Source organism: Lepidochelys kempii, chromosome 4 (assembly GCF_965140285.1).
Source record: "Lepidochelys kempii isolate rLepKem1 chromosome 4, rLepKem1.hap1, whole genome shotgun sequence".
Taxonomy (NCBI): Eukaryota; Metazoa; Chordata; order Testudines; family Cheloniidae; genus Lepidochelys; species Lepidochelys kempii.
Window position 1 is genome coordinate 117,620,684 of NC_136383.1, and position 24,560 is coordinate 117,645,243.

Genomic DNA, 24,560 nt, shown 5'->3' on the forward strand with positions numbered 1-24,560 from the left:
TACATATCCTACTGAGACAAACAGACGCTAGCTGGGTTACTTTAGATTTTTCTAAGCTTGGGGTGTAACGGCTAAGACATATCCCTTAGCAAAACACCAGAAAATTACTTTTACATTGTACTGATTTGTTAAATACATCTCTCAGTCTGCAAGAGAATATTAAAGCATTTTAGCATGGCTTGTGAGGTGTTACTTTCCTAATCTGCAGCGTGTTTTACACAGTGCAGTAAGGAGTTAAATAAATGATCTCTAGAGGCTTGACATTCTGCACTGTAGGCTTTTTTTTAACCTAGTGCTTGCTGTATAGGATTGCTGTGCATAACAGCATGCAGTATGTCAGCTGATTTAAGTATTAGTTTTGTGATGCAGGAGGAAACTGAGTGTGTGATTCCAAAACGTTTTCATTTCTTCAGCATAATGGTAAGAAGATTATCTTTTTCTTACATGTATTTGTGTTCGGTTAGTTTAGTGATTTTAAATTGCTTAGCTTTTATAAAGTTGCCACAGGTTGTTTTTCATTTAGCCATTCTTGAGAGCAGAGTGAAATCAAAACCAGCTCTTTCTGTGCTACTTTTTAAAACAAACTGCTGTAGATGGTGCATGTATATACTGACAGCCACTGCAACCACACAAGTTATCCATAGTATCCTATTCTGTTCTACTTTTTTTTAATAGTAGGTAGTTTATAAACACAGAAGATATATCCTAAAGTTCAATATTGCTTCATCATCTTGAGTCAAGTATATGTTGTGAAGTTTTATATTTAGCGCTTTCAACACTGCAGTTGCAGTTCACTGGGTTATAAAATTGCTTTGTCACTTTAACTTCAAATAATTAAACTTCGAACTTAAAGAGCACAAGTCATTACTTCAGTATGAGTTTTCAAATGAGCATCATTATTTCAGAATGGAAAAGCTATTTTAATTGTACAGTTTGGTCCCTTTTCCCCTAAAACTTCATTGTGTATCAGTATCATCTTATGTTCTCATTCCTCCCATTTCCTCTACTGAGAAGTAATGGGAGAGGTCGGGGGGAGTGAGTGTGTGTATGTAAATCTTTTTTAAAAGAAATGCATTGCGCCAACATGATGATGCAGGCAAGTCTGCCTCTTTTGCATCTGTTTCATCACTTGTTAACCTCTGTGTGCTGTATGTAGTACCTTTTGGAAAGAAGTGTACATCACATTCATATATACACAAAAGGTCAGAAAGATGTTTGGGTCAAATTCAGAAGGTAAATGGTGGTGGTAGCTGTGGCAAGTAGGTTTGTCAAAGTCACAGTAACTTCAAGTGCTCTGAGGACTGAAGGTTGGAGTTGTATTAGGAAAAGCAACCTACAGGTGTTTTTAAGAAGTGTGACAGTGTAAAGGGGGCTGCTCATATAGCTTCTTACATTCCCCAGTATGTTGCTTTTCCTATTACAACTCCAACCTTCTGCTTCTGAGTGTAAGTTGCTATACCATATTGTCTCTAAACTTGACCCTTTCAATTGGGTTTCTCTTTAAATATTTTTCAAGATACACCATCATGCTCTGCTCTCCCCCAAATGGTCATTTCAGTCTGTGGGTTTGCATCCTGTATTGTATTGACTGTCACACACCTTTTATTCCATTGGAACACTACAGAATACTACTCCATCAGATTGCTGGTAGTATTACTAATATGCTGCACTTCTAATGTTTAACATCTAACATTGGTAGTACAGTTTTCTCTAGTTCTAGAACTGTTTTCCAGTTGGTGGGAGGGGGTTGGATAAAGGAATGAAAAAAGTTTGGGGTGAGAGTAATGAAGGAAAGGCAGCTAATAGAAAAGAGGCTGGAGATAATGGGAGGCCAACATCAAAAAGGAGATGGATAATAAAAGCATGAGAAAAGAGAGGATGAAAAAATCACTTACAGAAAAGCTAGTTCAGGCATGGTAAGTAGAAAGAGCAATAGGGTAGGGCCTGAACTGAAGTAAGAACTTTGAAAGTCATCTTCACCTTTTTATTCATTTTAAAAAGCTTTTTGTTCTTATTTTTACTCCTCACTACGCTGGGACATGATCCTTTTCTGAAAAATATTTTAGGTGAACCCTGCAATAGAAGTGTAATTCAACTTTATTAAAGTAAATTCCATGATCTACTGATATGATTTTTACTCTGATATTCAACTCAACCTTAATTGGCAATAGTGTGTGTATACATAAAAGTATACAAGTGATAAACTCACGAATACTTTACAGTAAATTGCATAGTATGATCCTTGCATTTGGAAAACCTCTTTATGTTCCTCTAAGGTGCCACAAGTACTTCTATTCTCTTTATGTTCATATTTATTAACTTGTTTCACTTGATCACATTGACCCTTACTATGACACATTTCTTCCTGGGAACAAATGCATAATTTTAGCTGTTTTCTGGTGCAGTGTGATGCATACTTAGCCTGTGAAACATAGAAAATTCATGACTGACTAGATATTTATACATTGTTTGCAGAATTGTTGTAGCTGTCCCAGGTTTCAGGATATGAGAGAGACAAGGTAGGTGAGGTAATACCTTGTATTGCTCCAACTTCTGTTGGTGGATTTGTCCAAACCATGGGAACAGGCATGGGTACTAGGAAGTCTCCCCAATATGCAAGCCTCTTAGTGGGCCACCTTGAGGAAGAATTTCTGGAAAAACACACCACAAAACCAACAATATACATGAGATACATCAATGATATTTTCATGTTCTGGACAGAGGACCTAAACTCCCTCATTGATTTCTGCAACAACTTGAACAACCATCACCGCCGTTCATCAAACTCTCTCTTGAACACTCCCACACCAGATTCAATTTTGTGGATGCCACAATCAGCTTCAACAAAGGAACTCTACCATAAATGGTATCATCAAAGAATTACAAGCCATTCTTGATGGGGACCCCATCCTGAAAGAAAACGTTACCAAACCCACTCTTCTGGACAACAAACAACCCCCTTAGCCTTGCCAAGCTCATGGTCAAAAGCAGGCTCCCCATAGACTAGGAACATCAACTCAAAATGGCACCAAACCCTGCCAGAACAGATGAATAACCTGCAGGCCTATCTCCACTGTTATGATGATCAAGACTGCCCATATAACATGTTTGAAGATCCATGGGTTCTACACATGCCTGTCACAGCATGTGGTGTACCTCATCCAGAGCACTAAATGCACCAACCACAACTGTGGGTGAAACCAGACAATTACTACACTCTCAAATGAATTCTCATAGAAAAACGATATACTAAAAATGCCAAATCACCCATGGGTGAACACTTTTCACAAAGCAATCACTCTGTATCTGACCTCACTCGTCTTCCTCAAAAGAAACCTGCACAACATCTTCAGAAGCTGAGCTTGGGAACTTAAATTCATAGTTCTGCTGGACACTAAAAACCATAGACATAACAGAGATATTGGTTTTGTGGCTCATCACAACAATTTTGTAAAACACTGTACTGCCTGCTATCTCTTGATTGCCCACTTAATTTTAAGTGATCTCCTACAACATGTGTGAACCCCTTATGCTTAATGATTTGTCCCACGTTATATCCAACTTGGACATTCTAATTACCTTCCTCAGAGTTGAGAAAGAGTTCTGTAAAGCTTGCAGGCTTGTCTTTTCCACCAACAGAAGTTGTTCCAATAAGAGAGATTACCTCATCTACTTTGTCTCTTAGATATTTATATTGCATTTGTAATTTGGTATACATATTCTTTTTTATATTCTTTTTAGTAATTTGCACTTCTGGTTTATTTATTTATTTTTTTTATTGTACAGAGCTCTGGGATCGAAACTTTAGTGGAGGAACTTTGCTCTAGACTAAAAGACCTTCAGAGTAAGCAAGGTGAGACTTATACTGCGTGTTTTGAGGCCAAAGAGCACATTTGTAAAGTATACAGTTGGGGGTTTTCAGGTTGAGATGTTCTGGTCCCATTACTCTGCTCCCTTTAAATAAGGCGAACAGTTGGAAAATAAGATGAATAATCTTTTATCAATATGTTCTTTTACCTGAAAAATGGCTATCTTCAAATGGCACTTCCTTTATGAACAGATATGCTTTTGTGTGTGTGTTCGGTTGTACCTTTTGCTTGCTTTGGTGAATTTTTATTCCTGGTCACATTGCAGCCTCAACAAAGATAAGAGATTGTGAGCTAGATTCTGTTCGTTTTTGTACATTACCACTCATTTACTAAGAAGGGATTACTAAATTACAGTTATGAAACAATCAAATATGTCTGTGAAAACCCACTAACATGAAGTGGGCTTGCTTAGGTGTCAGGTCATAATTTAAAGACTACATTGAATGTAACTGAGGCTGTGAATGTGACTGGACAGATCTAAGGGGAAGAAGCTTTTGTTGACATTTGATATCAAAATTGAGACTGTAAAAGTGGAACCTCACAGTGCCACTGTTGCACTTTTGTGTCTCAAAATGCTACTACTGCACTATTTTCTCTCCATAAACCTCTCTTGTTAAACGCTTGATCTTCATTTATACTAAAGTTCTGCAGTCCTATAATATTCACATATCATTTGGAATGACTTTGTACTACTTTACATAAAATAGTTGTAGAGTCTGCAACCAGAGTTCACAGTAGCTGAACATTCATCTAACCATAGAGTAGCGTATTCTGACCAATTCAACAGCAGTACACATTCAGTCAATTTAAAATTGTCTTGCTCACTCATGAAAAATAGAAATAATAAATAAAAATTAATAAATATTTCACTCTTTCTTAAATAAGACTTTTCTCTCTGAAAATACTAAAGTACAACTTTCTTGGTTTGTTTTAGTCTTGTTTCATTGTGCAGCCAAAAGGCTGTTGTGGCAATACTTCTAAACAGAAACCCTTTAAAAACCCCCAAAAACAAAAACAAAAAAGTTAAAATCAAGTAAATGTATTTTTCCCTTTTTGATAGTTCTCTTTTCATACTTATATATGCAACCCTGATTCACATCTTAAACTGTTACTTTCTTTTGCTTCAGTTTTTCAGAAGTAAATAAATCTAACTGTTTTAAACATGATTTCAGATGTTATAAGTCATGCTCTTTGGATTTCACTGTTTATAAGAACATCTGTGTATCACTGTGAGCACCAGGATAAGTATAACTCTTTTTAAGCATGAAAAGGAGCACACACTCAACATTCACAGTGAGTTCTTCGGGTTGCTTTTCAGAGACCCCCTCGAGCTGCCTCTGTGTTGTTGATTATATAAAACCATTTATTTTGATTTGAGTAAAAAAGATAAGTATGTACATCAACTGCATTTTTATATCTTGTACATTTTCATAGGAAAATTCAGAATACTGGATTATACACAGCCCTTGCAACTGAAATCCCCCCTCTGCACTTCTCCCTCCCACCACAAAAATAATTACACTACTTGCTCTGGAGTTTAATTTTTTTCCCCACTGATATACATGAGCAGTTAGATGCCGGAACCAATAGCGATTACGTATTAAATGAATGGACAATTAGTTTTTTATTTTACATGTAGAATTTCCAAAAGAGGTTAAGGACATTGACAGACTAAGTAGAGTATAAAGCTGAATTGGAAAAGAGTGTAGCTAGGGCATAGTGTAGCCCACAGTTGCATCTTTGGTGCAATTAATGGGGCTTAATGAGATTATTTTAGAAACTCTCAATCTTAGGTTACACTCTATAACAATTTTTGTACATGAAATTGTTTTTATTGCTAAGTAGTAATAGGTTACCATATATTATTGTAAATATCTAACTACTGGAATATATCCTGTGTTTTTGTTAGATACTTTTAGTTTATATTTAATAACTTTCTGAATTTCTCTCTAAAACTAAGGTGTAACTTTCTGACGTTTTGTTTCATAACAGAGGAGAAGATTCACAAAAAGTTAGAGGGTTCTTTGTCTCCTGAGGCTGATTTATCTCCCACAGCAAAGGATCAAGTGGAAATGTATGTTTTTGTTTTGTTTTTTTAACTTGAAACTTAAAATCTTCTAAATACAGTAGTTAAAAAGTAAAATGTTTATTGAAAATCAGGAAATTTAAAGTTATTCCTAGAGTCCCCTTTTGCATATGTAGTGTTCTAGGTGTTTGATGCCTTATATATTTGCAACAAAGCCAACTTTATTTTTGTTGACACTTGTGGAATTGAATTTTTAAACTGTAGTGTTCTATTTATTTAATTTTTTCTAATTTTTATTAAAGGGACTGTATCAGCTAGACAACTTAAAGTGCTAAAAGTAGTTTCATGTACTATTCCAATCTTTTTTCCCTATGCCAGATTTGTGGTGGTATAACTATGGTATTATATCTTTAAGACAGTGTTGTCTTCCATACAAAACAGGGAAAGTATGAAGTCGACTGTAAACAAAGTGCTGGTTCCACTGAAAACAATAGGAGTTTTGCTTTTGACTTCTTTTGGGGAAAGAAGGAAGATTTTGTCTTCATCTTTCAATTAAAGAATTATAAGCAACCTTTCATGTACTGAGGTAGCAACAGGTAAAGTATGTCAGACAAAAGTGTCATTAAGTTGACAATATCTTTTTTTTAAAAAAAAAAGAGAAAAATTATGATACCTTAATGTTCAAAATGATATTCAAAGAAACTTACATAGTGAGTTGAATGTTCAAATAACTGACCTCAACACTGCTTATTACAGCATCCACTGATAATTGTGCCAATTTACAGATCTCAGAGAATTGTAAACGTGTATTTGAACGGGTAGTCACTGGAAAAAAAAATTCCCTGTATAGATATCTTGAATATCAATCTCAGAAATCATTTAAAGTTAAGGAAAATAATGTATTTCAGACTTGTCTGCATTGGTGAAACTTAACAAAAAAAAAAAAATGCAACTAGTGCAAGCCCTAGTGTACTTAAAGCTGTGGTAGCAGTGCCTCTTTTTACCATAGAAACTGGAAGGGATCTCGAGAGGTCATCTAGTCCAGTCCCCTACATGTTCATTTAAACTTCACTAATTTAAAGGAGACAGTTTGTTTGGCATGCTGTACAAACAAGTACAAACTATTATCTAAGCAGATCATATGCATGTTATGTGGTTTATTAGTGGGAGGCTATTTTTGAAATGGGATGGGGCATGGTGGTGGATTGAGAAATGTGACTTTATTAAAGTGGCTTTTAAGACTCTCTTTGGATCCCATAATTTTACAGTTGATCTAAACTATATATAACATAATAATTTTAAGAACATACAGGGATTATGGTGTTCCTACTTGTGATGTGCATGCCAGAGAGTCTCAGGTAACATATACTTAGGACCCTGATTTTAAAGCAGTATTTGAGTAGGCTGTTTCCATGGCTTGGCTCAAATGAAAAATATATTTGAAAAGCTTATCACAGTGGCTATAACAAGCATTTTATACAGATGTTCCCAGAGTTTGGGGTAACTAGAATGTACATTCAAAACTTCACTTGTTAATGCAAATTAGTATCATGTATTAGTCATAATTTGCTTTTCTTTTAAAAAATTTAGATATATCAAACTATAGAATCATAGAATTGTAGGTCTGGAAGGGACCTCGAGAAGTCATCAAGTCCAGCCCCCTGCACTGTGGTAGGACCAAGTAAACCCAGACCATCCCTGAAAGGTGTTTGTCTAACTTGTTTTTAAAAGCTTCCAGTGATGGGGAATCCACAATCTCCCTTGGAAGCCTATTCCAGTGCTTAATTACCCTTATAGTTAAAGATTTTCCTAATAGCTAACCTAATCTCCCTTGCTGAAGATTAAACCCATTATATCTTGTCCTACCTTCAGTGGATACAGAGAACAATTGATCATCATCCTCTTTAACATATTGGAAGACTGTTATCTGGTCCCCCCTCAGTCTTCTTTTGTCAAGACTAAACATGCACAGGTTTTTCCACCTTTGCTCGTAGGACAGGTTTTCTAAACTTTTCGTCATTTTTGTTGCTCTCCTCTGGATTCTTCCCAGTTTGTCCACATTCTTGCTAAATTGTGGCCCCCAGGTTTGGACATACTACTCCAGCTGGAGCATCATGAATGTCAAATAGAGTGAGACTTTTACCTTCTGTGTCTTACATACAATATTCCTGTTAATACATCCCAGAATCATTTTAGTCTTTTTTGCAGCTGCATCACATTGACAACTTATATTCAGTTTGTGGTCCACTATAATACCCAGATCCTTTTCATCAGCACTATCTCCTAGCCAGTTATTCCCCCATTTTGTAGCTGTGCATTTGAATTTTCCTTCCTAAATGAAGTACTTTGCACTTCTCTTTATTGAATTTCATCTTGAATTCAGACTAATTCTTCTAATTTGTCAACATCATTTTGAATTTTAAATCTGTCCTCCAAAGTGCTTGCAACCCCTCCCAGTTTGGTATCATTTGCAAATTTTATAAACAAACTCTCTACTCCATTGTACAAGTCATTAATGAAAATATTGAATAGTACTGGACCCAGGACTGACCCCTACAGAATCCTACTGGTTATACCCTCCCAGCTTGACAGCAACTCTTTGCGTATGGTCTCTCAACCAGTTTTGCACCCATTTTATAGTAATTTCATCTAGACCCCATTTCCCCAGTTAACTTATGAGAATGTCATGTGGACCTATGTGAAAAGCCTTACTAAAAAGCGAGGTACATCACATCTACTGCTTCCTCCCTATCCATTAGGTCAGTAATCCTATCAAAGGAGGAAATTAAGTTGGCTTGACATGATTTGTTCTTGACAAATCCATGCTGCCTATTCTGTATAACCCTGTTATCCTCCAGGTGCTTACAATTTGATTGTTGCTGATGTAGGAAGTTTCTCATGTTGCATATATGTAAGTCATTTGACAATTGATAGATTGGCTTACAGCTTCTGTGGAGCATTGAGTAGTGCAGTTTTAATAGGGAAATCATAAATTCCAAATAGTTAAAAGTTAAAAATTCCTAGTGAAAAGCTATGTCATCTGATAACTTCATAACTGAACCTTCATGGTTTTGAGCATCCTCAGCTCCCATTGGCTTCAGTAGGAATTAAGGGTGCTCAGCACCTTTCAGGATTGTATATATTATGGGATTTTAAAATATAATTATCTAAACATAGTTCTGTGCACACTTTTAGGTGGTTTTCTGTTGTATCATCATTCAAATACACTAAATTATGCTTGGTATTTGGGCTGTCTTGGGTTGTAAAATATTGTAGTGATTATGAAGTAAAATAACGTGAAAAAAGCAAAATTGGAAATTAAGTATTTCAGAAGTGCCCATAGAAGTTCTAAAAACTGAATTTAAATACCACTTTTCTTTTTCTTTCAGGTATTATGAAGCATTTCCTCCTCTTTCTGAGAAGCCAATTTGCCTGCAAGAAATTATGACTGTATGGAATAAATCCAAAGTTTGCTCTTACTCTAGCTCCTCATCTTCATCCAATGCTCCACCAACTAGCACCGATACATCCTCTCCAAAGGACTGCAATAGTGAAAGTGAAGTAACTAAAGAGAGAAGTAACAAAGTGTCTGCCACTGTACATGAAAGAACCCAGCAGAAAAAAAGTAAAACTGAGAGAGAGAACAAGTTCAGTAATGGCACTGTTGAAGATAAGCCTGCTTTATATAAAAAGCAAGTCCGACATAAGTCTGAGGGAAAGATGCGTCCTCGCTCCTGGTCGTCTGGTTCCAGTGAAGCAGGCTCAAGTTCAAGTGGTAATCAAGGTGAATTAAAAGCATCAGTGAAATGTATTAAAGTAAGACATAAAACAAGGGAAGTTCGAAATAAAAAGGGGCGGAATGGGCAAAGCAGGCTTTCAGTAAAGACTGGTGAAAAGACTGAAAGAAAAATCCATAGTGGAAGTAGCAGCAGCAGTGGATCGATCAAACAGCTGTGTAAAAGGGGTAAAAGACCATTAAAAGAAATTGGAAGGAAAGAAACTGGCAGTAATGATGGAAAAGATCTGTATTTAAACAGCAGAAACGAAAAGGAATATAAAGAAGAACCCTTGTGGTATACTGAGCCGATTACAGAATACTTTGTTCCTCTGAGCAGAAAAAGTAAGCTTGAGACTACATACCGCAACAGACAAGATACGTGTGATATAACATCAGAGGCTGTAGAAGAATTGTCCGAATCAGTGCATGGTCTTTGTATTAGCAACAATAATATTCATAAAACATACCTCGCAGCAGGTACTTTTATTGATGGTCACTTTGTAGAAATGCCTGCCGTTCTAAATGAGGATATTGACCTCACTGGGACCTCAATATGTTCTCAACCAGAGGACGACAAATATTTGGATGATGTTCATCTGTCAGAACTAACACACTTCTATGAAGTGGATATTGATCAATCCATGTTGGATCCTGGTGCCTCAGATAAAATGCAAGGAGAAAGTCGGATTTTGAATATGATTCGACAAAAAAGTAAAGAGAAACCTGATTTTGAGGCAGAATGTTGCATAGTGTTAGATGGAATGGAGTTGCAAGGGGAAAGTGCAATATGGACAGATTCAACCAGCTCTGTTGGTGCTGAAGGGTGGTTCTTGCAAGACCTTAGTAATTTAGCTCAATTTTGGGAGTGCTGTTCATCTTCTAGCTCTGGTGATGCAGATGGGGAAAGTTTTGGAGCAGATTCTCCTATCTTAGACAGCACAATGCTTAATTCACACATGCTTGCTGGCAATCAAGAGCTCTTTTCGGATATTAATGAAGGGTCTGGTATAAACTCTTGTTTTTCAGTGTTTGAAGTGCAATGCAGAGATTCTGTTTTACCATTTTCTTTTGAAACACTCAATTTGGGAAATGAAAATGCAGATTCTAGTAGCAGTGCTAATATGCTTGGAAAGACACAGTCTAGATTGCTAATATGGACCAAAAATAGTGCCTTTGATGAAAATGAACACTGTTCCAATCTTTCAACAAGAACTTGTAGTCCATGGTCACACTCGGAAGAAACACGTTCAGACAATGAAACTTTAAATATTCCATTTGAAGAATCCACACAATTTAATGCAGAAGATATTAATTATGTAGTTCCTAGGGTGTCTTCAAGTTATGTAGATGAAGAAATTCTAGATTTTTTTCAAGAAGAAACCTGCCAGCAACAAGCTAGAACTTTAGGAGAAATACCCACTTTGGTTTTCAAAAAAAAATCTAAACTAGAATCTGTCTGTGGTATTCAGCTAGAACAAAAAGGAGAAGGTAAAGATTATGAAACAACACAAGTGTCTAGTGAAAGCAGCCCACATGGAGATGGCTATAGCTCAGGGGTTATTAAAGACATTTGGACAAATATGACAGACAGAAATTCTGCAGCAATGGTAGAGATAGAAGGAATAGAAGATGAATTGTTTTCAACTGATGTAAATAATTACTGCTGCTGTTTAGATACTGAAGCAAAAGTTGAAACCCTCCAGGAACCTAATAAGGCAGTGCAGAGATCAGAGTATCATCTTTGGGAAGGTCAAAAAGAGAACTTGGAGAAGAGAGCATTTGTTGCAAATGATTTATCAGAAATAGATGGTGGTGATTATACTACACCATCAAAACCTTGGGACATAAACCAGGATAAAGAAAACTCATTTATACTTGGTGGTGTGTATGGGGAGCTCAAAACATTTAATAGTGATGGAGAATGGGCACTGGTGCCCCCCAGTCACACAAAAGGAAGCTTATTACAGTGTGCAGCTTCTGATGTCGTGACAATAGCTGGTACAGATGTCTTCATGACACCAGGAAACAGCTTTGCTCCTGGTCACAGGCAATTATGGAGGCCATTTGTATCATTTGAACAGAATGAGCAATCGAAGAATGGAGATAATGGATTGAATAAAGGGTTTTCTTTTATCTTCCATGAAGACTTACTGGGAGCTTGTGGTAACTTTCAAGTTGAAGAACCTGGACTTGAATATTCATTCTCTTCCTTTGACCTGAACAATCCATTTTCACAAGTTCTTCATGTAGAGTGTTCATTCGAACCAGAAGGAATTGCATCTTTCAGCCCTAGTTTTAAACCCAAATCAATTCTGTGCTCTGATTCAGACAGTGAAGTTTTTCATCCCAGGATATGTGGTGTTGACAGGACGCAGTACAGGGCTATACGGATTTCTCCAAGGACTCACTTTCGCCCAATTTCTGCATCTGAGCTTTCTCCAGGGGGTGGAAGTGAGTCAGAATTTGAGTCAGAAAAAGATGAGGGAAGTATTCCAGCCCCTTCTCAAGTAGATGTGTTTGAAGATCCACAAGCAGATCTCAAACCACTAGAAGAAGATGCAGAAAAAGAAGGGCATTACTATGGAAAGTTAGAGCTTGAATCTGGAAAATTCCTTCCCAGATTAAAGAAGTCTGGAATGGAGAAAAGTGCACAAACATCACTGGATTCCCAGGAAGAATCAGCTGGAATGTTGCCAGTTGGAAACCAAAATCCCTGCTTAAAGTGCAGTGTGAAAGAATCACTCGATATGAGGGATATGGAAAATTCCCAAATAAACTGCAGAATAGTGGAGCAACGTGAAGAAATTAACAGGTTTTGCAATTGCAAAGCAGGTTGCCATTTTCCTACGTATGAGGATAATCCTGTTTCTTCAGGAGAGCTGGAAGAGGTATGTGTAGATGTAAGATTATCGGAATTGCAGCTAGCAACAGTCAATAAATAGATTGTTTATGCAACACCAATTCTAGTAATTTGGTATTTTGGTTTAATGGATGAGATCTGATTCTTCGATAGCAAAGTTAATGATCTAATGGTAGTAATTATTTGGGTCATCTTACATAAGCAAATATCTCAATGTTTTAAAAATTCATGTATTGAAAGATTAAGTAAACTTTTCCTTTTTTTGGTTTGTCTGATTTATATGTAATCTGATGAAAAAATGTGTTTAAATTCCTAGCTTGACAATACTGAAACATGAAGCGAGCATGTTAAAATAGAATATTGTAATCCTAAATCAGTTCTTTCAATATCTTTACTAACAGAACATTATATATTTTACGTAGTCAGAAGTTTTACATTTTTACACTTGAGTAAAACGCATTCATTTGCCAGACAGGACAATAATCAATGTTTTGATCATGTCTGTTTTAGTTTATTGAATTGCCATGTCCTGGTCAATACTTCAAAGGGGAAAATGAATTATAGGCTTGGAATATTAATTAAATTCTAGAAAAATTAGGTTTATGCTGAGCAGAATCTTTCAAAATGAAAATACAAAAATATTGTTAGCCTCTCAGGTTAAATTTATGTGAATGTGTTCTTGTATTAAGGATTAAAAAATTAAATCCTTTATAGAAGGATACTAATTACACTTGATGATTAAGTGTTATGCTTAAACAAAGCACATGAGATCTTTTATAGGGGAGAAGGCAACGTGCCGCATTTATTGAGAATATAGCAGTTAGCATATGCTTTTTAGTCACACACACACACCATGCACACAGTCCCACCAGTCGATGTTTACAGTTACCCGTCCAGAGTTTGGATCAATCTAGTGGCCAGCCAGATTGGTCGCAGAGGGGAGCTGGACTCTGTCAGTCACGATCCAATGTTTCTGGAGTAGTGGCAAGATGAACAAGCAAAGCACCCTGTTCTTATAGTCTTTTTGTTGTTGTTGTTGAAGTCTATGGATTTTGCTGTGTCAGTTTATGACCGGTTACTTCTTAATTGGTATTATTTGTTGATGATAACATTCCAAAACACCTCCGAGAGGGTTATTCTGTCCCAGATATGATTTAATCAATTGTCTTTAGGGGTGCCAGCCTCCACCTCAGGGTCATCAGTCTGCCCTTCCTCAATCATGGATGCGCGTTAATGATTCTCTGGCATCAATAAGTCTCGATAAGTGTCTTTGCTCCTCCTTTTTTGACCATCTGGTTAACAATGGCCTTTATACCTTTTTTTTTTCCTGATGCATGCATTCCTTATTCACACAAACAGTCTTTTACAGAGACCTCTGAGAATAAAAACAGCAGTATTTTATATCGAGTGAAAAGACATTGTAAATTAAACCTTGCTAAATTTTATAACCAAAACAATTCACATTGAGGCCCAGGCCTTTAACGTTCCTCTAATCTACTTAACATAGACATGATACAGGAGGGCCCAATTTGTAATGAATATGGGAAACAGAATCCCATAGTCACAGAGGGTCATTCCTTTCTGCTATTCAAAAAGGTGGCTGGCAGGATTTAATCAAACCATACATTAATTCTCATAGTACAATTATAAAATCCTGCTCCTACACAAGCACTATCAGACTTAATAAAAAACATAATAATTTTAAGATTCATCATTTATACAGAATTTTTATTTAGCCATGGCTTGACATGATTTACTTAGCTTGATGTGGTGCAGTAGACTTCTCTAGTACACATCTGTAGTCACCACTAATATACTCTCAAGTTTCTTTTTTTCCCCTGCATGTGGAATGACAGGATGACAGCACAAGTTGAATTCTCATGAGCACAGTTCAGACTGCTGGAATATCACTCCCTTTGCCCCAATCTTGCGACAGGAGTCACCAAGATTGTAACTACACTTCCTACATCTGTTTGGAGTAGAAATGCTGGAATATCATACATAACCCCCCCCCCACCTCCGGTGGAGAGAACCACTAGGCTCTTTATTCCCGTCATTTTTCTTCCCTGCCCATCCATCCATCCATCCATCCATCCAAAGCATGCATGTCCTTGATAAGGAACTTTCCTGCATCAATTCCCCTGCTCAGTACATGGTGCCTGGTGCCAGATAATCACAGTGCTTAGTAAGAACCTTTGGCTTGAGCTGCTAGTTGAAATTATCCAGTGATGTCTTTCCTCCCTAATCTTCATGCTTTGGGGGAACACCAAGGGGCTTCCCACTCTTGGATCTGCTTCTATCACACAGCCAGGTGGGAACTCTCTATAGCTACAAAGTTCTAAGCAGCTGAGCCATATGAAGCTCTAAATCACAGTCATTTGATTCATTGCTTTAGAATATAGAGTGCAGCCTAAAGTTAGCTCCTTCCTAAAGTGGAAAGAGGAACCTTGTTGCAGCTTCAACTGTGGAGAGGCTGTGGGCCAGGTCCCCAGGAGTAGCTCTTCCAACTCAGAACAGGTTGTTAAAGGGCTTATTCCTTCACCCACTTACTTCCCTGGTCCTTCTCGCATGAAGAGAGAGTAACAATACCCGAAGTCCAAAGGTGCAAACAATTCGATGTTTATTGGGGTGAACTTCCAGCAAGCATGATTCCAGTTTCCTTCGTTAGTATCCTCCTTCCCAGCTCTGACACCACAGAGCCTTACACCTGTGTCCCTGTTCCCATTCCTACCCTTAGCCAAACATGATTCCAATTTTCTTACCCCCATTCCCTGTTCCCATCTCCCACTTTAGCAAAACATGATTCCAATTTTCTTACCCCCATTCCCTGTTCCTATCACATACACCCACATGCCCACCCCCACCCACCCCCAGTCACTTCCTCATTGACTGCAGACTATATAGTAAAACTTGAGTTCTGCTTAGCTGTACCTTAACCAATCATTTTCCTGAAATTTAACTAACCAATCCTAACATATTGTAACATGATTATGTAACCAATTATATCCCACCACCTTAATTAGTTTACACCCAGCAAAATTAATTATACAGTAGACAGGAACAATCACAGAACCAGACAGAGATTATACAGACAAACAATAGCAAAGTGGGAACTATAATGACAAAACAATACAGAAGTGAGGATTTCACATCCCAGCTATTGATAAGTGAGTTCTTGCCAGACAGGATGCATCAAACTAAGTTTCCTTTTACATTTTCTAGGCACTTCCCTTTCTCTGGAGGTGATAGGAATACAGGACAGGATTGTATTCCTAACAGCCGAATAGCACCTTATTTCAGTGTGACTAGTTTGGAATGTGAGGATGTGACTGTTTGCTTCCCAGCTTATGGCTGCCTCTGCTGCTTAGCCAAAGGCCTTAGCCTAAGAACAGGGCCTCAGACTGTCATAGTAAGAGAAGGCCCTTACACCAGCAGGCGGTGATTTTGATTCTTTCTTTTATACCTCTATCACTAGCCAAGTGATAAGAATACACCTAAATTCTTAGAGTATAGGCCTTTACAGACAGGCCTGAATATCTATATCCTAACACAGGTCAAGAGGATAGGGAAATAAGAGGCTTTACAACTCCCTGATTGTTTCCTGGGTGTAGTTTAAAGCAGTCTCTGGTCTTCTCTAAGTTACACCGCTGGGTTGTGTTGAAATCAGTGTGCCAGTCCTGTACCATCTGAGGATTCTTGCACATTGAGAGAATCATTGGGTAGTTAAGATGAATTTACAATGGACTTACAAAAATGGCTCATCAGAGGCCATGTCTTGACCCTGTTTCTTTTTAACAAGAAGTCTTTTTAAATAAATTATTTTTTTTTTTAAGTTGAGTAGAGCAGGAGAACAAGGTGCCATAGGCAGAATACCTGGGGATTGTTACAGAAAGCTTAAAACTTTCACTCTAAGTCCATTAGTAAGAGAATAGAGTTCTAAGAACTGAAGCAAACTTTTTGATGACCTAGACTATTTAGTAAACTCTAATGAGTGTAGAGGACTACTATGAATTCTATTAAATGTATAAACTCCATATTGCTAAGTCTTCTGTGAAATGGATTTGTTTTATTTAGGGGTTGGAATTATTTTATTTGGTTTGATTTTATTTAGTACTCATGAAACTGAAAATTCTAGAGCTGGGATGACTCAGGCATTTGGCGGGCAGGGCTCCCAATACATGTGAATATTATTGGTAATACAGTTCTTCTTCAAGTGGCTCTGCATATTGCCACTTACGGGTAATGCATTGCCTGGTGCTGCCTAACAGTAGAACCTTTGCCAAGCAGTGCCCATTATAGCGCATGTGCACCCCCTCCTACCTCTCTGTTCAGCATTTCCAAACATTCTGAGGGAGTGGAGGGGAAAGGAAAATTAGTGGATCCCTGGACTCATGGAGTGAGGAATAGCTTTGGTTTTCTTGGATTTAGTTTAGCTTAGCCCTTTGGCCAAATTAAAAGCCAAAAACAATAGAAGAAACAAAAATCGAACAACCTACATTTCCAGATAAACAATTTCTGAGAGTCAGAGGGAGACTGCCATCCAGCCGGAGAACTTACACATGACTGCAGCCTGTTCAGGAGAGAGAGATGACTTTGTCAACCCTGGGAAACAGGAGATGATAGAGACAACCTTTCCTGTTACCTAGATTACTCTGAAAAGCTAGAAGACTCTTCAGGTGCACTACTCCTTTTGACTGAGACTAAACAAGAGGGCAGGAGAATGTCTCCTCCCTAACTTTCACCCTGGGAGGATACCACTATCCTTGAATTTTTTATTTTTTTTTACTCGGAAGGCTGTGGTTTTAATCCATTTATTTCATACATCTGCATACGCTCCTGGGCAGAAATGTGAAATAACAATAAAGTAATAAATAAAAGGTCCCTTGCATTGTATCTAGAGTGGACTAAAGCTCCTAAAATGTCCATGATGCTCTACTGCTTTTGACCTTGGATCAGAAGGCTTTGAAACAACCATGGCTGACTTGATTGCATTTTTTTTATTGCTTCTTGGCAGGCTTTCAGCTTCTAGGTCATGTTAAGATACATTCTGTCCAAGGCACGCGTACTTCTGAAAACAGCCTGAGGTCTGTTCCAATTCAAGAGAGATACAATACAGCCAAACAGTTATCTTTGATATACAAGATGGGATTACCTGAGTTTGGTCTCCTGCTACAACTCCAGCCTTGGTTGTTCAAGTAGCTTGAACTGACCCCTGTCCAGATTAGGTTGATTATGTTCATCTATAATAGACTGGACTGGATTTTGAATGTGTAGTGAACACTTACATGTGAGTAAATTTACAGAAAGGACAAGTGTATCCTCAGAATCTAACACAATAATCAAATATCTGCATTCATTTTTTTTCACGTCTGCTTCTGTCTCAAGTTTTGCTTGAAGTATCTTGCATATACTGGCCAAATTTAGGAAATAAAATGGCTTTCTTTTTCAACTTCTCTCTGCTACTTCTGGCAGTTGCGCTTTCATTTATTCAGCCCCAGGGTTTTAGCTTTGATAATTCCAGGTTTACTGTTGGAACATCCAGCAGAAATAATATGTAAGTGTGCTTTCATAATCAATATAAGGGCCTAGTCCTCCTCAGCTTTATATTGGTCAGTCTCTTTTACTCCGTAATATCCTTGCAAAAGCTAAGCGTGGAAGAATCCAAGCTTTGGTTCTTAGCATGTCTATCAAATATCAGCTTAATCTCTTACAAGATTACAACTAAATCCTATCCAGGTCTGTTAACTGATTGTGCAGTTTACATGTGGTATTCATTGGGCTGCCAGTTAGTCATAGTAGAAAAATGTAGAGTTGGATACAATCCTTACTGTAGCAAGTGTGGAACATTCTATGCAAGCAAAAGCAGGAATGTGTGTGTGAGAGAGAGAGATGGATTGAAAACTCAGTCTCTGAAGGAAGAGGAAAGCCAATTCACAGCAATGAAGGAAAGGTAGAAACAACAGTTATTGTACTGGTCTTCTACACCTCTTAAAATAATTGATATTTATATAGTTGTTTACCTGGCGTCAGGGCAGCAGAGTTCAAACTGCTGAGCAGAGTGGTCAGGATGGGCATTGTGGGACGCTGTCTGGAGACCAATTAGTGCGCTAAAATCAAGCATGGTGTCTACACTAGCACTATGGGCGCTAAAGCCTCAGCGCAAAAAGCCTTATGACTCATCGGGGTGGTTTTATTACAGCGCTGTAACTGAGGAGTTTCGGCACAAAAAGTGGCTTTGCAGTGTGTATGCCTCTGCTGTTTGGTCGCCAAAAGCTGCGTTTTGACGAAAAAACTTGCAAGTATAGACCAGGCCTTAGACCTGGTCTGTACTACAGTATTGTTGACAAAATTCAGGTTTGTCGACAGAACACTGGAGGTGTATACACTGCAATGCTCCTTGTCGACAAAACTCTCCTGCTTTGCCAACAAAATAAAACCACCTTGATGAGAGGCATAGCGCTTTTTGTGGCAAAGTTATATCAACAAAGTGTTGCTGTAGGCACTGTGTTTGGTTATGTCTTTGTAAATGGCCTCCAGGTGGTGTCCCACAATGTCCATCTTGACCGCTCTGGTCAACAGTTTGAACTCTGCTGCTCTGCACCCAGGTACACAGGCATCTGCCCCCTCCCCCTTTAAAGACACAGGATTTTTTGAAATGCCACTTGCTGTTTGCTCGGCATGTAGAACTCACATTGCATCTTCCCAGCTGACTACGGCAGCTCAACGCAGCAAACGCTCGCCCGCTTGGAGCACATCTGAGTTGTTGGTTCTGCTGGCACTGTGGGGAGAGGAGGCTGTGCAGTCCCAGCTCTGCTCCAGCTGTAGGAACTTAGATATCTATGGTCAGGTTTCTCATGGCTTGTTGGAGAAGGGCCATGAAGGGGACGTGGAGCAGTGCTGTGCGAAGATAAAGGAGCTGAAGCAGACATTCTAGGAGGCAAACTGTCACTCTGGTGCTGCGCCGAAGACCTGCTGCTTCTGTAAGGAGCTGGATGCCATCCTTGGAGGCAACCCCACCTCCACCACTAGGAGCCCTGTGGATACTTCATCCGGGCTGGAGGCAGTGGACAGTGGGATCAACCCCAAGCCTATGTTTCTCAAGATGCATGCATCATGCACCTTCCCCAACCACCCTATTGATGTCAGTGAAACACCCACAATGATCCATAAGTACCTGCAATACCATAGAGAAGTAACCCTTTCTAGTGATGTACTCTGTTACAAGATGGTGCGGGGCCAAAATTGGAAAATGCATGTCATCTATTGCCCTGCCATGGTTAGGGAATCTCATTGGTGGAAAGCCATCCAATTTTTCATGCACATTGCCCAGAGTCACAGTGCTGCGTAGCAGGATGCAGTTAATGGCCTTTCACACTTGGGTTAATGCAGCCCCAACAGTTGACTTCCTGACTCCAAACTGATTTGCGACCAAGCGTTAGCAGTCTGGAGTCGCCAGTTTCTACACAGTGATCACCAGTGAGAGGGCAGTTCTCATTTTGGTGTCCTGGTGCTGCAGTGCTGGGGCAAGCTCCGCACATGGTTCCTGGAAGGTGGCTTTCTGTATCCGAAAGTTCTGCAGCCACTGCTCATCATCCCAGACCTGAATAATGATGTGATCTCACCAGTCACTGCTTGTTTCCTGAGCCCAAAAGTGATGGTCTACCGTGTTCAATTGCTCTGTGAATGCCAAAAGTTATCTGGCATTGTTTCTTTCCACAGCACGCAGCAAGTCAGGCAATTCTAATTCCTGTTCAGATTGGGAGCTCATGATTAAGGCTGAGAGTTTGTCACAGAGGTCATGGAAGTCACAGTTTCTGTGACTTTCTGGGACCTCCGTGACTTCTCTCAGTGCGGCTGGCCTTGGGGGGCAGCCCTTGGGCCAGCCGCACTAGCCGCTGCTGGGGCAGTCTCGTGCCACTGTGCCGCCCCCCCAGCAGCAGCAGAAGGTATGGGAGGGGTGAGGGCTCTGGGAGCGCTTTCCATGGGGGCTCCCCAGAAGCGGTGACATGTCCCTCCCTCAGCTCCTAGCTCCGTGCACTGCCTCTGCCTCCAGGCACCGCCCCCGCAGCTCCCATTGGCCATGGTTCCCGGTCAATGGGAGCTACGGGAGCAGCACACGTTGCTAGGAGCTGAGGGAGGGACATGTCGCTGCTTCTGGGGAAACACGACGAGCCGGGCCGGGAGCCTGCCAGCCCCGCTAACCCACCCCCCTTCTCTGCAGCACCAGCAGGGGTCCCAGGCCACCTCCTCCCCAAGATTTAGTCGGGTATATAGTAAAAGTCATGGACCATGAGTTTTTGTTTACTGCCCATGACCTGTCCATGACTTTTACTAAAAATACACAGGATTAAAATGTAGCCTTACTCATGATATAGTGCATGACCATCTGTGATGTGTTCATAACAGTAACTACAACAGTAGAGCGCAGTGTGGGATCCATCCTTTCAGACAGAGATGGTGGGCGTGCAGTAAACAGAGGCCATTGAAAAATGTTGTGAAATGCAGTCGGAAGCCCATGGAATGCTGGGACAGAAAGAACTGCATCATGGGACATGCCCATGATGCACTGCGATCCACTCCACCTTCCCACAAATCCTAGCTGCAAAATGTGGCGAGTACCACAATGGGATAGCTACCTGTAGTTCATTGCTATCAGTGTCAATGCTAGAACACCATCTGTGGATGTGTTCTGCCAGCAGAGGGCGCTTAGTATGAACATGCATAAGCATTGTAATTATACTGGTTTCTGATTGTCGGCTTAACTTGTGTCGACAAAACTCTCTAGTGTAGACAAGACCTCAGTATGTTTCCCAGACCTGAAGAAGAGCTCTGTGTAAGCTTGACAGAAGTTGGTCCAATAAAAGAAATTACCTCACCCACCTTGTCTCTCTAATTTACTATTACTACTCAATCTAAATGGCAACAAATCTTTTTCATGAGAATGTGGTCCTGCAGACGCTTCTGCGTACAGTACTTTCTTGTGTGAGTAGTTCTGTTGATTTCAGTAGGAATATACACTCAGTAGTAAGTATTCCTCTTTGAGTGTTTGCTCATGTCCATTCCATGTCAGGTGTGTGTGCTTGCCACATGTACTGGTGCTGGAAGTTTTCCCCCAGTGGTATCCATAGAGCCAGCTCTAGCGCCTTCCGAAGTTGCACGCCTATGTGCCAGTATAAAAGGCGCCGCTGGCCCGCCCCCACCCTTCAGTTCCTTCTTACCACCAGTGATGGTGCTGAAATGTCCATACCAGTGGTCTTTCCTATCTTTTTTCAATAGTGATTTTAGTGTATATAGTTACTTCAGTGTAAGTTATAGATAGTCCCCGAGGGACTTAGCCCAGGGATGGGGCATGCCCCGGTCCCCAGGCTTCAAGCTGTGCAAGAAGCCCGTGCCTGTCAGTGATCCCCATCTGGGAAGACCCCATACGTGACAAATGCAGGATCTGTAAAGGATTCAAACAGTGCACTAAGAAAGAGTGGGACAGCAGACTTAGAGCGCTTCTGCTGGAGTCAGCCTTCACACCGGCCTCCGAGCAAACCTGCTCAGACTTGGCACCGAGTACATTGGCGTCTGTAAGGCGTGCCCCTTCACCATCGACCTCCTCACGGCATTCATCCCGGTCTCCGGTACCTGCCAAGAGACATAAGACGCATACAGGAAGAGGGCACGTCCCAGTATCCTGCAAGGGGAAGGTGGGGGATGAGCCGAGACCTGTGCTGGGCTGTTTATCTTTCCCAGAACTTGTTGAGGCAACAGCCACATCCAGCAGACTGCCAAGCATGTCCCAGGACCTGTCTCTGACCCCTGGGAGCAGTAGGGGTGTCCAACACCTGACAGTACCGTCTATGCCCGAGGCATTTCAAGCAGCCAAGGACATTGTTCCCTTGCTGGTGATGCTGACACCTTATGAAGGGCGGTCCTGGGACCTCCCATTGGTACTGTGGGTGGTGGTCTTGTCTAGAGGCAAGCTGGTGATGGGGCCCCTGCAGCGATCCCCATCCCCACGGCACCGCGCTGGTCACCAGAGTCTCATCAGTGATCGCTAGAGCCACGCAATCAGTTTTCAGAGACCCGATACTGCTCGCTGAGTTCTTGGCATCAGTTCCTCCACAGTGGTCCCCAGAGGCACACCGCCGGTCCCAGGAGTGCTGCCACCGATTCCCTGAGCAGTGTCATTGGTCGCCAGACATATGGCATCGCTTCATGGAACCGCTATACTCCTCCCCAAGCACTAAACACCAGGCCTCTCAATACTGTGACGAAGCAGAGACAGCAGCAGCACCGCCCTGGTCACCATGGGAGGACCCTTGCTCTGAGGGCGAGGAGATTGTTATGCCCAAGAGCAAGGTGTACCCTGCATTGCCAGTGGTTTTCTCCAGGCCTGTTAGCAAGCGCATGGCCACAAGGTTCTGGATCCCCTGGGGATTTCTCCCTACCCTGGGATTCCAGGTACAACGCTCAGTCTCTGGGGCCTCAGAAAGGTGGTCAGCAACGGTATACCGCCTGCTTCCTGACTCAGACGAAGGTCCAAGGTGCCCAAGCGCCTCCACTAGCCTCGGACAAGGCCGCCCTGACTGGGGAAGTGGAATTGGTACCTCCCCCCCATTCTGGCCTCTTCCTCACCCGATGAGGCAGTGGTGGGACCATCTCACTCAGTTCCACAGGAGGACTTTAAGGCACACCAAGAATTACTTAAGCGTGTGGCCTCAAACTTGGGCTTAGAAGCGGAGAAACTAAAGGAGCCCACGGACACCCTGTTTGATATTTTGGCAGCAGCGTCCCCATTGAAGGTTGTCCTTCCCATCCATGAGGGAGTCCTGAAACTTGTCAAGGCCTTATGGCAGACCTCCTCCTCTCTGCCCCCTATTTCTAAGCGCACAGAGAGAAAGTACTATGTTCCTGCCAAGGGCTTTGACTGTCTGTACTCTCATCCCTCCCCTGGGTCCTTAGTAGTTACAGCTGCCAATGAGAGAGAGAGACTAGGTCAAACCAGTTCAACCCCCCAAAAAAGGAGGCAAAGAGGCTAGATCTTTTTGGCAGAAAAGTTTATTAGACTGCCAACTGCGCATATTGAATCACCAAGCTTTGCTGGGGCGATATGATTACAATGTGTGGCACTCTATGGCCAAGTTTGCTGATTCTCTGCCGCAGGAGTCTAAACAGGAGTTCTTGGCTGTACTTGACAAGAGCAAGACTGTAGCCAGGGCCTCCCTCCAGGCAGCCTCAGATGCTGCTGACTAAGCAGTTGGAACAAGACCATTGGCCATATCCATGAGACTGGCATCGTGACTGCAGTCATCTGGCCTGTCTGAGGAGATCCAACCATCCATCAGGACCTCCCCTTACATAGATCAGCTGTGTTTTTAGAACAAACTGACAGCAGGCTGCACAGACTAAAAAGATTCTAGGGCCACATTACGCTCCCTGGACCTTTACATTCCCACAGCCTCAAGGAAACATTTCAGGTCTCAACAGCCTCAAGAGATTCAGGGGCCAGGCCAGGCTTGAGCCCTATAGAAAGGAGGACAGGGGCTACAAGCGCTGCCAGGGCCAACCACCGGCCACATCGACCCAATCAGGCTCTAGCTGCCACCCTCCTGGGGAAAAAGCAGGAATTTTGAGGGTGCACCCAAGAGCAACCTCCCAGTCTAAACCCAGGATCCAACCCCCCACCCCCTCTTATTTTCAGACTGCCTATTGCCCTCCCTTCCTGCTTAGACTGTTATAACATCAGACCAGTGGCGTATACCCTCCAATTTATTTCCATTCCTCCTTCCCACCCTATATCTCCATCCCTTTTCAGGGACTCTTCTCACGAGCAACTCCTTGTCTAGGAGGTGCAAGCCCTTCTATGGGTGGGGGCCATAGAGGAAGTTCCCAAAGAACTAAGAGGGAAAGGCTTTTACTTCTGCAACTTCCTGATACCGAAGGCCAAAGGGGGTGTCCGACTCATCTTAGGCCTACGAGGCCTCAACAAATACCTCAAGAAATTGAAGTTTTGCATGGTCTCTCTGGCCTCCATTATCC

General features: G+C 41.0%; 1 protein-coding gene across 10 annotated transcripts in view; it reads left to right on the forward strand.

Moving 5' to 3' along the window:
* KIAA0232 (KIAA0232 ortholog) overlaps positions 1-24,560 on the forward strand; it is a 103,180-nt gene that overhangs the window by 67,277 nt on the left and 11,343 nt on the right. For 8 of the 10 annotated variants that reach the window (XM_073342576.2, XM_073342571.2, XM_073342577.2 and 5 more), the window contains 3 exons: positions 3,787-3,853; positions 5,862-5,943; positions 9,285-12,561. In XM_073342576.2, coding sequence (XP_073198677.1) covers positions 3,787-3,853; positions 5,862-5,943; positions 9,285-12,561 — 3,426 coding nt within the window. Of the gene's footprint in view, positions 1-3,786; positions 3,854-5,861; positions 5,944-7,521; positions 7,601-9,284; positions 12,562-24,560 lie in introns of those variants that run through there. The other 2 variants (XM_073342580.2, XM_073342581.2) reach the window with 2 other exon arrangements.